Source organism: Motacilla alba, chromosome 1A (genome assembly GCF_015832195.1).
Source record: "Motacilla alba alba isolate MOTALB_02 chromosome 1A, Motacilla_alba_V1.0_pri, whole genome shotgun sequence".
Lineage (NCBI taxonomy): Eukaryota > Metazoa > Chordata > Aves > Passeriformes > Motacillidae > Motacilla > Motacilla alba.
The window spans coordinates 21,071,574-21,088,500 of record NC_052031.1 but is presented as its reverse complement, the minus strand read 5'-3'; the positions used below and the strand labels follow the sequence as shown (position 1 = coordinate 21,088,500).

Sequence of the window (16,927 nt, the reverse complement as noted above, 5' to 3'; positions counted from 1 at the left end):
ACTTTGAAGGAAAAACTACTGCAGATATAACTGAATCTGCTTCCTCAAAAAAGGACACCACAACATTCTGTAATAGGTTTGCTTTGCACTGTAAAGTTGGTTTGCTATTACTTGCTAAAAATTGACTATTGTAATTCAAGTTGACCAAATGGTATAGTTTAAATTAGAGTTTGTTTTTCAGCAACATAATTTTAAACAAACTCTTGGTCATTTGATGAACTTGGCTCAAGCTCAAATAAAAATTGAGACTAAAAATAAAACTCCAGGCTTCAAAAATTCTTTAAGAATCTGATTTGATTCTTAATTTGCTTTTTGGGCATGTAGAACCGTTGACCTGAAAATGGTCAAGCTTTTTAGAAGTGTCTTTTCCAAAATTGCTACCCCTTATTAATCTTGATTCTAAGAAATATTTCATAAAAATAAAATAGTTACAATCTAAATGAATGTCTAGGTAGGATAAAATGAGATTTTAACTGAACATGTGACATACAAATACACTGCATGTATCTATGATAAAATGCTAGATGGAAGTTCCTGTCGGAACCCAGGATGTCCCTCAGACGCTCGTGGATGTTCCGGGCCCCAGCCAGGAGTGTTGGAGACCCTGGCATGCAGTCAGAAACCCCTGTGGCTTTGAACCTGACCCATGGAACAATTTACCAACCTTACATGAAGAACTACAAGTCACACAAGTTTAGGTAACATAGTAGAAATAATCACAGGGTGAAGGGAAAAATTTTCAGGTTTTGTATGTGGGGTTTTTGGACTCTGCACATGGGGGTCTGGGTTTTGTACAGGGGGGTCAGGAGTTCCAAGATGGAGGGATCTGGGCGCGCCCTGTCCTCCTCCTTTCTTCTTCCTAACCTCCATGTTCTGGGTGAGGATGGCTTTCACAGATTGGTTTAGAATAGAAAGTCACTGTTCAATATAGGTGATAGGTATTGGGGCAAAACTGTAAATATCAAATACACAGTGTATAGCATAAAAGACAACACCAGCCGCGTGGGAGGGCAGTGTGCCTCCGGCTGACCTGCTGAGCGGACCTCAGCAGTTCAGGAGGAAAATCTTTTAGATAACATTCAATAAACAACCTTGAGACTGATGGCTGAAGACTCCTGAGTCTTTCTTTGACAGCACGGGTTGGAGAAGAGACTTTTCCACCTTTCGGGGTCACCCCGAGCTGCAGGAGATCCCGCAAGTTTCCCCAGAAAAATAGGACATTAATTCTAAGACATTGTTAACCAGCAGCAAGGATTCTTCTTCATTCTTCCCTGCTTTATGGAAAATACTGACCAGTATGTACATGAAAAAGGAAGGGTTGGGGAAGCAGTACGTGCCATGTTGTAATGTCCTAAAACTTCCATGGTCAAGCACATAATCTCTGTAATTGGACACTACAAAGACAGAGGCTCTTTTTTCTTCTATTTACTTCTCTTTTCTTTTAAATCTCAAGGTTAAGTACTTGGGATATCCTTAAGATTAAGGGAAGAGAGAGAGGAGAATATAATCGTTGTTAAAAATTTAAAATATCCTGAACTATTGGGGAAGGAAAGTTAGAATAGAGTTCTGAACACTTCCAACAGATCTTCTAGCAGACAAAATCCAAACCCTCTCTTGTATGAAGCAAGACTGAAAGCACTTTCTTGGACAGTTTTCAGAACCTGAGGAAAAGCGTGCTTAGCTAAAACAACTTTCTCTGTAATAAGTGACTTATGAACATACTGAAAACTCATTTCATTCATCAGTGTTTTAACACTTACCTAATGCAATGAAAATGATGAACTTTTAATTATAGATTATATCAACCAACAAGACTAAATTAAGATACCAGTCCAGTGGTACTCACCTCCAGTGGGAACACAGAGTGCAAAACTTCAGCCTTAAGCCTTAATATGTGTAAGAAGGAACAGCATCTCATACCTCAGGGCATATCTATGTAGTGAGTAAAGACCCATGTGGACTAAGTACAGTGGCCCCACTTTCCATGCTTCCAGGGGGCATCAGCTTGAAGCTACATGATTCTATTATTATAGTGTCAGACAGAGAATCTATTGGCGCAGGACTGCGTCAGATCTAAAGCAACTACAGAATTTTCTGACAAGAGCCACTTCATCCTCTGACAATGCAGAATAACCATTGACCATTTTGCACCCTTTCAAGCAAACATGACTCTGGACTGTGCAAAAAATCAAAAACCAACATTGAAATATTTGACTGGTTAGTGACTATTTTTACTCAAAACCCCAGACTAATTAAACTGTATTAGAGATTTTCATTATAAAGCAGCAAGTGAATTACAACTATCTTCATAAATAAGAAATATCAGATTGCGTCCTTGTTCTCTAGTGATAGTGTTGTGTTATTTTAATAATGTCAACTGAAAATATACAGGAAAGAAATATCAGGAAGTTTTTAATGACATTTTGGCAAGGACTAGTTGCTAAACAAATAAAAAATTTCCCTATTAAATTTCTACTAAAGAAATTGAAGTGATTAACTTGACAAATAACTCAGCTGAAAAATATCTCTCCTAGCTGCTTCAGAGACACACTACTTCAAAAGTCAGTGCATTTAACTTCACGTTTTTATGTGTCTGGAAAGAATGGCTGCCCTAATGATTTCCAGCAATCAGTGCTTGTCTAATTAAGATGTTTCAAGTCCTCAATTCCCTGAAGTCTTGTTAAAGTAGCTGGACAAATGATAAATCTCCTTTAAGAACTTTCTTCATTTGCTATCTTCACCAGTCTGCCTAAACCGACTGATACCTATTTATTTTCTCTTTCCTTGGTATTAGCTGGTCAAAGCTATGGTCAAAGGATCATGTGAATTTGTTTTTCTGGTTGATTTTGAACAAACATAGTAAGAACAGTTCTGGCTGGAGGACATTTCAAATCTCTTGAATATAGTACATACCAGTTCCTTTGCTAATATATGGAGGCTTGAAGAATTTCACAACACCATACAAGTTCACTACAGTTCCATCTTTAAGATGATTCAGGGGTGTATACACATATTTTGGAGCAACAGACTGAAAAGCATGATACAATGAGGGAACAGAAGAAAAACTTATTCAAACATTCGCACCGAATTTTGTCTTTTTACATCATTCATCCTCAGATACATTTATTTCATCTCAAAAAAAAAAAGAAATAAAGATTAACTATTTCTTTGTATCTCATTCACTTGAGACTCAGAAAGCATACAAGACTTTTAATTTCTTTCTGTGATTGCACCTTTCTTACAATAAACCAACCAGTTAATTGAAGTAAGTTTCAACAAATGAACCAGGTGAGTAAAAGTCATTACAATAAAGAACAATGAAAGACAATTTTTTACTGGTTCCTTTTTACATGTCCATCCAGAGGACTTTTTAAAGCATGTATATAAATAGCTTTGTATTTCTGCTTGGGAGTGTCACTGCACAGAATCCTCAGAATCCATGTCTTGGGCTGGGAGGAGTGGGGTGTTACCTCTCACAGCCACTGTGCACATCTCCTGATTAAAATACCACAGCTGCTGGAGAATTAAAGAAATTAAGGGCTACTTTCTACAGTTTAAGGACTATTAACTTCATCTTAAGGTTGCTGATTAGACTCTTTTAAAGAATATGAATTCTCTCAAACTGATTGATAACTTAGGTTTTCAAGTACTATACTGAAAAAATGAAACTGTGAATAAAAATAGAAAACAAGCTCTATCACCATTGGTACTGAATCTTTAACATCACGATACAGAACACTAAAATTTCATAAACCAGTTCCTCTGCCTTTAAAATGCTATTTCTTGTAGCACCTTAAAATTCTTGTAGAATTTTAAGTCACACACATAAGGGCTTGTTCCAAACAGAAATCAAAACAAATGTTAAGACCAGTATTGGAAGTCTGATTTTAAATCAAAGGAAGTTTCATATTTCCTTTTTTCTTTTCGCAACACAAGCATACAATCTTATTTAGACCAACAGTTACCTTTCTAATTCAAATTTCCTAAACCAACATGAAATCCATTTGGAGATTGAGATGGGAACTATACTACAAGTATAGAAAATGTACTACTTCTTGCATATTTTATTTTGTGTTCCAGGTATATTATTGGCAAAAGTAAAAGCTAAATGACTGCTGGGATAAGCGTATGGAAATAAATTAAACAGGAACAAAAATGAATTCCACACCTTCTTATTAATATGCAGTTAATCTCATGTGATTTAAAAATATCCCAAATACAAACTCACCATAGATGCAGTTTCTGAAGCAGCAGTTGTTCCTGGTTTAGGCCAAATCTGTGGAGAAAAAAATAACAAACTTTCTGATCAAAAAATTGAAGGTACTGAAAATATAACATGTGATAATTGTAAAGCAAATACAACACTATTATAGAAATACAAACCACCTCTACAGACATTTTGCCATATCTGAACCATATCTGAATCTAGTAAAATTTTAGCTACAGAAAAGAAAGCAGTATTTACTGCTCTCACACTCATACAAAAGGTTCTTCAAAAAAATACACACATTTTCTAAATTCTACCCAGTTGAATATGTCAGGTCACATTAATGGAGTAGCATTTGAAAGCTGGAGGCCACAAATTTAAAATTACACTTCCTTAACAAAGACCTTAAATACGTTTAAGGTTTTGTACATAAAGATGTATGTACATGTCAATGCTTAGAGCAGATCTATTCTCAGTGACTTGTTACTTTCCTTTGGGGGAAAAAAGCTCACCAGAATGGGATACATTTTATTTAAAGACAAATCCTAAGCGTTTTGAGCCTTATTTATATGCCAGACTCACCTTCAATGTAAGGTCTTTTAAAGAACTAATCGTGGAGATTTGATGAAAAGCCAAGACCCCTACTCTCTGTGAGGAACACAGGGCTCAGCCACCATCCCGATGCCACAGGCCAGCCTGGCTGCCAGACACAGAGCCCTGTGTCACAGCTGTGCCCTGCCTCAGCACTGCCCACTCCTGCCAGGGATCTGCCTTTGCTCTCCACCTCAGCTGCACTCCTGAAGCTGAGTTTACTTTCAAACTGCTGAGTGAAAAGTTAAGACTGGGGAAGTGAAGCACACACCAAGGCTGCTTGTTTGTATTAATGTTAAGCATCCAATATGTATGTCACCAAACAAAGTGCCACAAGCTCCATTCTGCGGTCAGTGATGAGATAAACACTTCAGCACAACCCAGGCATTCAGGGAGCTGCACAGTGTCTTTGGGATTAGACTGTATGTCATGAGGTCTTGCCATTACTCAGGTGAAGGCCTGGAGTAGTTTCTAAAATATAGACACTTTCAGCTTACACACACCTATTCAGACTCAGGGTGGTTTCGCTATCCATGATCTTCAATGAAAAATATTATTTCTAGCTATATATCATCATTATCATCAACAGATAATGAATGTCATTAAATAGTCTGCACTAACACTTCAAATAATTTTGTTTCTCACTGAGCTGTGTGGCAAGTTCTAGTTACCTATAGACGTCAATTCCAAAACAAAAGTGCCTTTCTGAAATTTAAAAAAAAAAGTCGTTTTTTTCTTAAATTTAGGATTTAATTAGACAATAAATATACAGATAAAACTAAACAGAAATAATGTGAGAATAGTACAAAATAAAAAATATTTTACTCAGCACAAAAGGGTACAATTCTCTGTATAAAATTTAATTACAGCAATCCATGTATTTGAAAGGCAACAACCAATGATTTGAGTTAAAACAGTACAAACTCATAGACCAGAGAAAACTAAAAATTTTAGACCTGAAATCACTCTTACACCCTCTACCTTGTCTACATTATTGAAACCTATTATGTACAACAGCAGTTTAAACAGCTCTGGGAATCTATCTAAAGTCAGCCATAGTCAAAATCTTGCACATGACAAGTAGAAATTTACCTGGAAAATAATTTTGGTTGGGGCTATTATAAAATTACATGTGCACACACACACACGCACACACACACACACACACAGGAAACATGTCTTGTTTCCTGATGACCATGGTAAATAATCTGTACCATTTCAGTTTCATATACATTTTACTGGGTTTTTTTTCCTATCACAAAGCAAAATGTAAGCATTTTGGAAATTAAAAAAAGGGAAAAAAAAAAGAAAATAAAAAAGTTGGGCAACCACGTACATAAATGGTTGATCCAGCTTCTTCAGACACTTCCAGGTGACAATCATGTCTAGCATGCTCTCTCTCTGCAGGCAATTTTATCACCTTGAATCCTGCAGCTATGAAGGTTTCCTATGGGGACAGAGCAATAATAGAAAATTATAGAGATTCCAACACATGCTCTATTTTAAGACTATATAATGTGAAATTTCACCCTAAAGTCTCAAGACATTGAAGAAACAAAAATCCTGAACAAATTGTAAAAACCGTCTTTAAGTTTCCCAATTTAGTTCATCTCCCATGGAATTTATATTTACAACAAATGCCAGAAAGCTTTTCTTTTTAATTCTGCTAAAATTTTCACACTAGTGATGCTACTGTAACAGAGTACTATTTTTGACAAAGCCTAGGGAGGAAGATTCATGCCGAATAAAGCAAAATAATATTTTTTCTTTGAATACAATAAAAACTGACTGCTTCCTTAGCTTAACTTAGGTAGAAAAGAAATCACATGTCAGACCAGCAGCGATAAAACATTTCTTCTTAGAGATTCTTTCTCATTGAATTACAGCTGTACTTTTAAGAAACTCTCCTATAAACTCTGTTTTGGCTGGACCAACAGCTTCCTCAAGGGTTAAACAGGTAGGTCAATCAACAGGTAAGTTTCTGATAGCAAAAGAGACCTTAAAAATGTCTCTGGCATCACTTCTGAGGTTCTGGCACAGAAAGCAATTGTAACTCTATTTTCACTTCGGTACAAAGTTCCTCAGACACCACAAAATGAACAAGAAAAAGAGTTTTTAAAGGGTACATGATTCAAGTCCCAGCAGCAGCTCATGTTTTTAGCAGCAACCTCACCAAAAGAAAAAGAAAAAAAAAAGTAAGAATTAAAAAGGAGGAGAAGATAGAGAATACATTAAATATCTTTAGGTAATCAGAGCTTCAGAGCTGATTAAAAGCTCCTTTACAGTCAGCTCCCTTGCTATCAGAACTGCTTAGCAGGGCTGTGCCAGTGTGCTCTATTCCAATAAACATGTTAGACCTGGAATTCTATTTCTACTCAAGCTTCTACCAAAAGCACTTCCATAAACTTCTACTGAATAACTTTTCTTCATGTATTTATTTGATTACAACAAATAAAAAGAGTTTTCTGATTGAAGTTGACAGTTAGAGCAAATATTGCACTACGACAGCGCTTTTTTTGCTATTTCAGCAATCTGACAATGCTACTCTAAATGATTTAAGATCCAAAACCTTGATGTTTTGTTCGAGAAAAAGAAAGGCTTCTAGATGAAATGACAGTGATATATGCAGTTATTAAAACATTGGGGAAAACAATTTCTGCAGAAAACATTAAATTTAATCAGACAGTTTAATTCACAATGAAACTACTTAGGGCATGGTGCTTTTCAGGTAGTGTCACAATGTACACTTTGACTAAAAAGTAATATATAAACCTAGAAGTGAGCCATACTCATAGCTAAGTTAAAACACGTCAAACTATTAGAACACTCAGTATTCTCTGCACTCTAACATGCTGTCCTACTAACATACATGAAAGTTGTTTCATTCTTTCCAGTTACAGAAACACATAAATATAACTTCAGGAAACTCCATGAATTTTGCCGAAATCAGGTGTTAGTATGTGTTTTTCACTGTTAGCTGATGCTACCCAGAATGTTCCTTCAACAGTAAAATCACCCTTTATCTAAAAAGCTACGTCTTACTTATACATTATTTCCATTTCAGCATTTTATTAGAAGGCAGACTGCACAAGATTCTGGAATGTGGCTGCTGAGACAGGACTGGAGATGTGTACAGGTACCTTCTCTAGTCTTGCTCTCCTGTGTCAGAACGAACTTCAGAATTACACAGACTCAGCCTTTTAACAAGCTGATAATAAGTGAAAAAAAATTTTTGAGTAGTATTAGGTCACTAGTGATTACTCTCATGTAATATATATGCCATAAGTAGCACCACACTAAAAAAAAAAACAAAACAAAACAACTCCTCTCAAACTGTGAAAGGACTGTGCAATTTCCATGAGAAAAAGACAGCACTAACCTCAAAATCTAGTTCTATAGGCAGAAGGAACAGATATATTCTCAGATTTTTTACAAATTCACAGTCAACTCTGATAAGTTGTGACTTGCAGTTTCTAAACATGCAAAAAAATTTCCTAATATTTCCATGCTGCTTTGAAATTTAATGTTATATTAGTTTTCAAAATAGATTAGTTTCCATTTCATCTTTAGCTAAGAAGATCTTGTAATTGCCAAAGCTATTTACCTAAATTGGTGGATTTTGATGTCAACAGAAGCATATTGTATAAATAAATTATGAGATTCAAACAACATTTTTAAATGGTAAAAAGAAATTCTATTTCCCTCATTCCGAAAGTGTGAAATACAGGAAATAAAATATTTTTCCTGATGGCTATTCTGTTACAGATTGAGAAGACTCTCAGGAGACAACATAGTCACTCACATTTTCTGAAATTGCCAGCTTCTCCCCCTGGCTACTTTAGCTAAAGTTCTTACAGTATTGGACTTTAGGAAGATATGATATGGAAATTAAAAATTCTAAAATCTGAAATGGTATGAAGCAAATAAACACTACCTTCTGGACCTTACTGAAGTAATTCTTTAATGGCTAAAAAATGGGGCATTTTTTCAACCTCTGCTAGCTTCAGAAATCATTCTTTCCTCATACTCATATTCTTCCAAAATTAAAATCCCATTTGACACATGAGGGAAGCACCGTGATGGTTCAGTTGACTGGGGAAGAACAAACTGAGGTTCTAGCACACCTTGGCTGCCTCAGGGTTGTTGTCTGTGGGCTGTAGTTTCCTACCCAGCTCTTTAGTAATGATCTTTTTATCTTCTAATTGCTGCTCAGTGCCCGGTTCAACATTTGTATTTTTATCAGGACAAAACTGATTTGTTCACTGAATTTAAAAAGATTCTGCAGCTTACATATTCAGCAAATTAGTTCAGGAACTTTCCACCCTGGCTTCCCCATCAAAATTGAAAATTACATGGAATTGAGAAATCTGTGTAAAGACTGTAATTGGCCCAGAGAAGTTGTGGATGCCCCATCATTTGAAGTGTTCCAAGTAAGGCTGGATAGGGCTTTGGAGCAACCTAATGAGGTGAACTCTGTCCCTGCCCATATGTCCCTCCCTACGGTGTGAGGGTTGTAACTGGCTGATCTTTAAAGGTGTCTTCCAGCCCAAAGTATTCGATGATTTAATGTGAAATCATATCACAAATGAAAAAGCACTAATATGAGCTCATAATGCATCATATACTAATTTCAATTTCATATTTGGCTAATATTGAAATGTCAGTAAACTGATAGGCAGTCTTCTAAAAAGACTGAGGTAATTGTTTTTATCTTGTTTTCCTTCTTTAGTGTAACACATTGTCTCATTAACTCACAGGGTGATTTGTCTAAGTCTTTTACCTGGAGATAATCAAAACAAACTTCTACCTCAGATAAAGCAAGACACCAGCACCAAGCCAGTAAAAAAAGCCCTGTATGAACAGTTTTGAATTTTTCAAAAAAAATCTTTTAGTGTAACTGTCTTTTAAGTGAATTTAATTATAAAATATATCTTATCAAATGGCAAAACATTCAAAATATGAATATAAATGGGTGACTTCTCTATTATCCATATTCATGATCTTTTGCTTGCTAGGTAATCAGCATTGATAAAAAGAATTGCTTTATTTCAATATTAGTGTGAGAAAGAACTTACATAAGCAAATACTATAGATTTGAAGGGACTGAACAGACTATTTCTAATTTTAGGGATAGGTAGACCAAGACAAGAAAAGAAGTTGATATATATCTGTGAAAAACAATTCCTAAACCATGAACTTCTATGTATATATGTTTAGGTGGTTTTTTTTACCCCATGGTGTATAATTTTTGCACAATCCTCTGCCATTTTTCCATATATTAAAACATTGATGCTGTTGATCCGGGAACACAAGTTATCCGAATCTGGAGGGCAAAAAGCAAAAAGGTTTCCAATCACTACACCTTCTCCAAAACAAAACAGCAGTGGAAACATTTACAAAACAAGTTGATCTACAGTCTAACATTTTTCAATTAATGTACAAGCAGGAAATGTGCTACCTAAAGGTCTATTGCTCAGAATATTCTTCATAAGAGGATTAAAATGTGTCTGTTGTACACCACTGTACAATTAAACAGAAATGAAAAAGATTTCCACTTGGATAATTCAATATATAGTGTTGGATTAACAGTCACATTAACATAGATCCTATTGTAGAATCTATTATAAACTGAAGATATTCTAGGTGATAGAAATATTAATTAATACCTTCCAGGAAGACTGAAGCAGAAATCATAGTGTTATTTTTAGAGTTATCTACTTTTTACTGTTTCAACAATTTAGATGTACAAACTTATGTTTCTATGGAGAACGTGCATGAGCTCTCCTCTCCTGAACAGTCAGGGAAATCAGCAAGACTCAGGGAGGTTAAGCATCCCTTTGAGAAATCTGGAGCCAACAGGGAGATGGACTGAGGCCCAGCAATTCCATTCACCTCTGCTAGCACCAGGCACAGGCAGCAGCACCAGGCAGAAGCTGCACAGCCCAGGCTGGCTGCCCAGGAGGCTCAGAGGGAGCACATGTGATTCTCTAGCCACTGTAAGGAATAAGCTGAGATGAAATGGAAGGAAATGGGAAGTTCCTTGAATCCAGCAGACCCCTGACAAATTAGCTCCTCCACCTTCCTGACTGGAGGGGATGATAAGCTTAAGACTTAAAAGGAACATATTACTTTTTCATATCATTTCATGTCATGATGAACAACTTAGGTCTTTCAAAATGCTAATCTAGCTACTGGTATTCAAATACCTGAGTAGTCAGGTGAAATTTCCTTTTCTTAAATGATTAAAACAGAATGAAACAGAAATATTTTGCTCTATTCAAAATACTGACCTATATTAAAAGTGCCCTTACAGAGTATATGCTACTTATATTATGTGGTAACTATTATGTGTGCAATTTTCTTGGTCCTTCTTATAATAAGCAGTTTGAAAATACACTATTAAAGCTGTACATATAGCTAGTACATTCCCAGGACAGTCTTTCAAAAAGTTATGCAACAAGAAGTCTACTGAAATATAAAGACTGTATTGTTTCCATTAACTTACCTGGCATAACTTTAAGAGAAACTTTTTTTTTTAAGAAAATGAATAGTTTTAGAGAGTATTTTAAATCAAACATTCTACTGAACACTATACAAAAGCAGGAACTACTGATGTAGTACCATAAATTTAAAATGTATACTTAAATGTAGTACCTTGAATAACAATCTTGAAAAAGTCTGTTCCATCTCTGAGTTTTGTTAATGGGTAGGAAAGAGTAACTATTCCCTACAAAGCAAAAAAAAAAAAGAAAAGTTGTGAACTAAGACTGTATGCCTCTAAGTTACTTCAATACTGACAACAGCTGAAACATCTGTAAGATAAAAAAGGCAGAATTTATGAAACAAGCATAAATTGCCATTAACATTCTTAACAAAAAAAAGAAAAACCACCTGCTATGGACAGCAATAAAAAGCAACATTCTTGAGATATAACAAAGGAAGTATTACATGTCAATACTATTTAGATGCCACCGACTAGATGATGAACTTCAACAACAGAACAGTAGCTATGGAACTATACATGTAACTTTTATTAGTTACAAAAATACCAAAAAAGACTACAGAGTTTTAGCATAAGAGCTGAAAGGCATCCGAAGAGGCAGTGGTCAAAATCTTAAAAGATACAGCAATTTCTCCAAAAATATTGGCAAAGGATTACAACATAAATATGAGAACAAAATCTCAGTCAACATATAAGATGTATATGAAGATAAAAAACCTTCTGTGAAAAAAAATACAGCTGTGAGAAGATTATTACAAAGGTTTGAAACTGTTGTGTCCTAATCATTTGGCAATAATGCAAATGCTCTAAAAGATCCTACGATTTAACAATTAATTCAGAATACTCTTTTTTATTGTAATGCTGGAGTTACAATGAAGCAAAAATCAGCAACTTCAGTGATATTAACATCTCTTCAGAATCTACACATGTAGTTAGAAAGATGGTATCATCAACAGCACCAAAAATGTCAGTCAAGTGTATTCTTTCACAGTATGGCAGATAGAGCACTGTAACCTTCTCAACGATAAAGCCACAGAAATTGGTTCAATAAAGAAAAATAAAATTATTGAAAACAGACTCGGTAAAATGCTTAAAAAATTACACAAACACCACAAAAATAGACCAAAAGGTTTCTTGCAAAAAGAGAGTATGGTAGTATGTCTATAAATGCAACATTAAGAGGACAGTCAGGTAAATCACATGGATTTTACAGTATACATATTCAGTGGGAAACTTGGCTTAAATGCCAGCAAATGCTTCTTAAACCAAATCAAGATAAAATATGCAGCATGGAATTGTTACCCCAGAGGTCTTCCAGAGTAAAATTTGTCCTACAACGTGCTGAGGAGTAATCCAAATCAAATTCAACAAGATTTTACTATCTGTTTTATAAAGAAATAATACCACTCCACAAAATCTCAACATTATTTATAAATGCTGATTTCCAAAATAATTTGATTATTTAATCTCTTAACAAAGTGCATTAGTCTTGTCTGTGAAAAGCAGGAACTTACCTGTTAAAAAAAGAAAGGTTTCTCACTTGTTTCCAAACTTACAACTTTGTTTAAAATTTCACTATATATATATATATATATATATATATATAATTGTTCTTGCTGAGATTGTCTTGAATTGTATTCGCAGATAAATAAAAGACTACAGAATTTTTCTTGTAATAAAGTCTTTGCAATGAAACAGTCACCTCAGGAACACTCAACATTTACATATGTATTTTCTTCTTAGTAAGAAATTTCGATCTGCGCCAGCACACTATTTAGAAGTGAAATTCATTGATGTGATACTGGCTGCTTTGTGACTATCTTTATTTTTCATTTTTCCTTTTACATCCCAGTATCTTCCAAAGAGTTTTCAAATTCTGGGACCACATTCTTTGCTATAATGTTCTGGCCCCTCCACTTTCCTTTGTATCCCAAACACCTACATTATAGTAGGTGTTAGTATAGGTCCGTTCCCCAGCTACTACTCATTTCCTCATACTGCCCCACTGCCTTCTCCACATGCCTGAAACTCTTGAGCTCCAAACTTCAAAAGAACCTACCTTAGAAAACCTGCTCAAATTGGTTCTTCCCTCAAAAATTGTGCACTGCTTATTGAGCTCAGAAGCAAACTTCTTCCAAAAGGGTTTTTCCAAAATCCTCGACATTCCATATCTCACTAGATGCACTCTCAAACCCACCATATGCAATTCTTCTGCTGCATGTGTCTCCTTCCTTATAGGGCCTCAGTCCCTCAGTTTGGTTCTATAGCTGATTTGGCAGCTGATTTTAAGGTTTGGTTCAGATTTGCCACAGCAAAATGAAGAGAATGAGGAACTAATAGGAGAAGGCATCATGTTTAGTAAACAGAAATGATGACTGAGGAGGTGCAAACATTGCTTGCGCTGTTTTTCCACAAATTTGAAACTTTGCCGTTTTCAAAGAGGTGCCAGGAAGATAAATGCGCAGAAGAATGAAAGGACTGAGGCACACAAGTCAGACAGAAGCATCACAAATGTTTTTGTTGCTTTTCCCTGAACACATTCCATAAAAATCCTCTTCTGTCCTTCCCTCCTTGTCAAAGCAGGACCTGATCCCTATTTTGGCAGGTCTAGAGTGACAGTGTGCCCCCGCTAAGATAACCTAACATCAGTGCATTCTAAGGTTCACTTCAAGCTCAGCCTGCAGAACCAGATTTTCCTTCACATTTAATGGTGCATTAGCACCAGCTTTATCAGCTCTCCAGTTGTGCTGCTTATGCCAAGCTGTTTTAGTCACCTACTAATCCATGTCAGCAGCAGCATGAAGTTCTCTTAACATAAGGCAGAAGTCTGAGAAAGACATTCTATGCCCTTTCCTTTTCAGAATCAGCTATGGCACTGCATATATGCTTTAAATCATAGTCTGGTAGTAATTGCTCTGCTTTACGAATGGAAACATATATTTTTGCAGAAACATTTTCTAATCTACAATGCATTTTTGTCTCCTTCACCATTTTCTTCAGAACAAGAATGCCTGTTCTTCCATGTCAGGGCTGCTTGCAGACACAGCTCTTCAAAAGCAGGAAAGTCTATGTATCGTGCAGGTGAACAGGGGCAGTAAACTACCCCCTGAGGAATAAACCCTGTTTGCTAGCAGCAGTGGCTATTGACATTTCCATTTGTTCCTTTACAGGACCTGAGGGAGGCTGAATCATTCTCAATCAAATCACCTCCTACACCACTCAACTGCTGCCTGCTTCCAAACAGGGCAGCTCTGCTCCTTCACTACACCGAAGTGCACCACTCCTGGCATCAATCTGACACCACAATGATCCAGTGCAGAGTGACAGCAGCAGAAAATTATCCTCTCTCCAGCAATATGGATGGTCTTCTGCCGGTTTCCTTCTCATAAATGGACTCAATCACAAGGTCATATAAGCACTAGATTTGGAACCGAGAATATACAGCTGTACTAGCAAAAATGTTTCTTTCAGATACAGAAAAAGCATTAGATCAGTTCAGCTCATATTTTTAAAATGTTCATGCCATTTTTTGAAGGATTCAAGACAACTTAGGTTTTCTACAGAACCAAAATTTCCTTAATTCCCTTTGTTTTAATTAACAGATTGAAAGAAAACCTGGGTTTATGCTGATTTCCTGATACATAAGCATCAGGGATGCCTAAAATGATTCTCAGAGCCACAGACAAAACAAAGTTAAACAGGATAGAATAAGAATACACTCAAGAATTGATGCTGCATTTTACAAAGAATACTTGTTTTAGGCATGAAAAAGGTTATTTCTGCATTTCACTAGTATAGCAGGATTGTACTTCCAATCTGAAATACATTTGGGATTACTGTCAAATATAAGTGCACACTTGGTAATGATAAAAAAGACTAACTGCGTCTAGCTAAAAACAATACTTTTCATAAAACTGGATATTGCATAATTTCATATAAAAGGAGAGCTACTTTAGAAGTTTTTTAGTTACTCTGAAATCTGATCTTTAACAGGATTGGGGTGCTAATTACTATTTCAACAAAATACCACTTAACCTCCCCCACTGCCTCCATTTTCAGCAAAACATTCTGCATATTAATGTGTTTGTAAATTGGTCCACAGCTTCTAAACTCTGAAAAGAGAAACTCCTACAAAATTTTAGTCTGATAACATAAGAGAAAGGGACAGGACTGAATCAATGAAGGTAATAGCAACATGCCATGAAGTTCAAGAAGGTCATAATTTTTCACTGCTTAAAGATATGCAACAGATGAACACAAAGACACACAGTTGCAGAAAGTCACCAAGCGAGATGGAACACGAAAGCACCTTGCTAATGTAACAGGAGCTATTTCAAAGCAAGGCAAAATTTTTTTTACTGGTCAGTTTACCTGAATGTATTTGTTGGTATGATCACACCCTTCTTGCAAATGTTTTAAATCCTCCTTCTGCAAATGGCTTGGTAGTGGAGTCTCAGATTGTCCTTCAGTGATCTTCAGCAATTGAACAGGCATAGCTGTTTTATCTAAACAAAAATGATGAAAAGAGTCCTGAAGCTCCTCATTTTGTACAAATTAAGAGTTAATAGAAGTTGCATATTACTCAGAAGGGGAATATTTACCTATTTCATAATCACACTGTTTAATTATTTTATTATTTTATTATTTAATTATATTATTAATTATGTAAAACTAAGAATTTTCAGAGAGATTAGCCTCATCTCTTAGTATCATACACAGAAAGAAGAAAGCAACATTTCCTTGGCAATAGACAACCATCAAAATTGCTCGATTTTTCAAACATTCCAAAACACCATAAATGGCAATAAAGTATTACCTTACATATAAATAAATAGAAATACATATAAATGTTAAACGGTAATGTAAACAGTGTTAATATTTTATGTACAGATATAATATTTTATGTACAGAAATACAGATAAAAACCATGCAAAGACTAGAATCACTCCTTCCCCAGCACAAGGTCATGGACAAACAGCCCATATTCAGTTTTTTCCCTATAAGGAAATTTGACTGCAAGAAATTAAAACATTCTTCATTTTAACTTAAAATGAACAACATATGCTTATGTAAAGATTGAAAAAAATTCATCAATGAATCAAGTAAAGAAAAAATAATAAAGAAAATAAGATGGGTATCTACAGATGCTAAGCATGGAAGGCATTTGGAACAAGGTAAGAAATGTATGACTGTGTCATCTATGCTCTGCCCTCACTGTAACAAAAGTCAATTAAATAAATTACTAGTGACAGTGTTATAATGCTGAGAACAGGGGAGAGGAAGAGTAGTCTATTGCAGTGAAGTTACCCATAAGAGAAATAGAAAAAAATGATCTAGCAATAAGTAGCTACTGCTGTATTTTCTCATTACATTGTCATCTCATTTCTTCTGGGAGTATCTTTGCCTTTGCAGTATAATTTTTATTTCAAGTGGGCATCTAAAAAAAGCTGCAACATTATCAATCCTCTGTTTGCAGTAAGTGTCAATAAACTAAGCAAAAAATAATTTCTGTGCTCTGAAAATCCAGATGGCAGTGTTATAGCCCTAATTTCAAACAGTTTTAGCAATTTTTATATGACAATAAAGAACAGGAAAGTATTTCCTATAGTTTTGAATGGACACAAAAA

The 16,927-nt window shown here is 35.4% G+C and overlaps 1 protein-coding gene across 3 annotated transcripts in view; it reads right to left on the bottom strand.

Annotated features, from left to right (window-relative positions):
- Nucleotides 1–16,927, bottom strand: part of POT1 (protection of telomeres 1) — a 61,047-nt gene that overhangs the window by 40,584 nt on the left and 3,536 nt on the right. For 2 of the 3 annotated variants that reach the window (XM_038153406.1, XM_038153408.1), the window contains exons 3-8: nucleotides 15,672–15,805; nucleotides 11,453–11,525; nucleotides 10,030–10,121; nucleotides 6,135–6,245; nucleotides 4,229–4,276; nucleotides 2,914–3,028 (exon numbers count right to left, since the gene is read on the bottom strand). In XM_038153406.1, the coding sequence (XP_038009334.1) occupies nucleotides 2,914–3,028; nucleotides 4,229–4,276; nucleotides 6,135–6,245; nucleotides 10,030–10,121; nucleotides 11,453–11,525; nucleotides 15,672–15,794 (562 nt within the window). In that variant the 5' untranslated portion in view covers nucleotides 15,795–15,805. Of the gene's footprint in view, nucleotides 1–2,913; nucleotides 3,029–4,228; nucleotides 4,277–6,134; nucleotides 6,246–10,029; nucleotides 10,122–11,452; nucleotides 11,526–15,671; nucleotides 15,806–16,927 lie in introns of those variants that run through there. The other variant, XM_038153409.1, reaches the window with a different exon arrangement.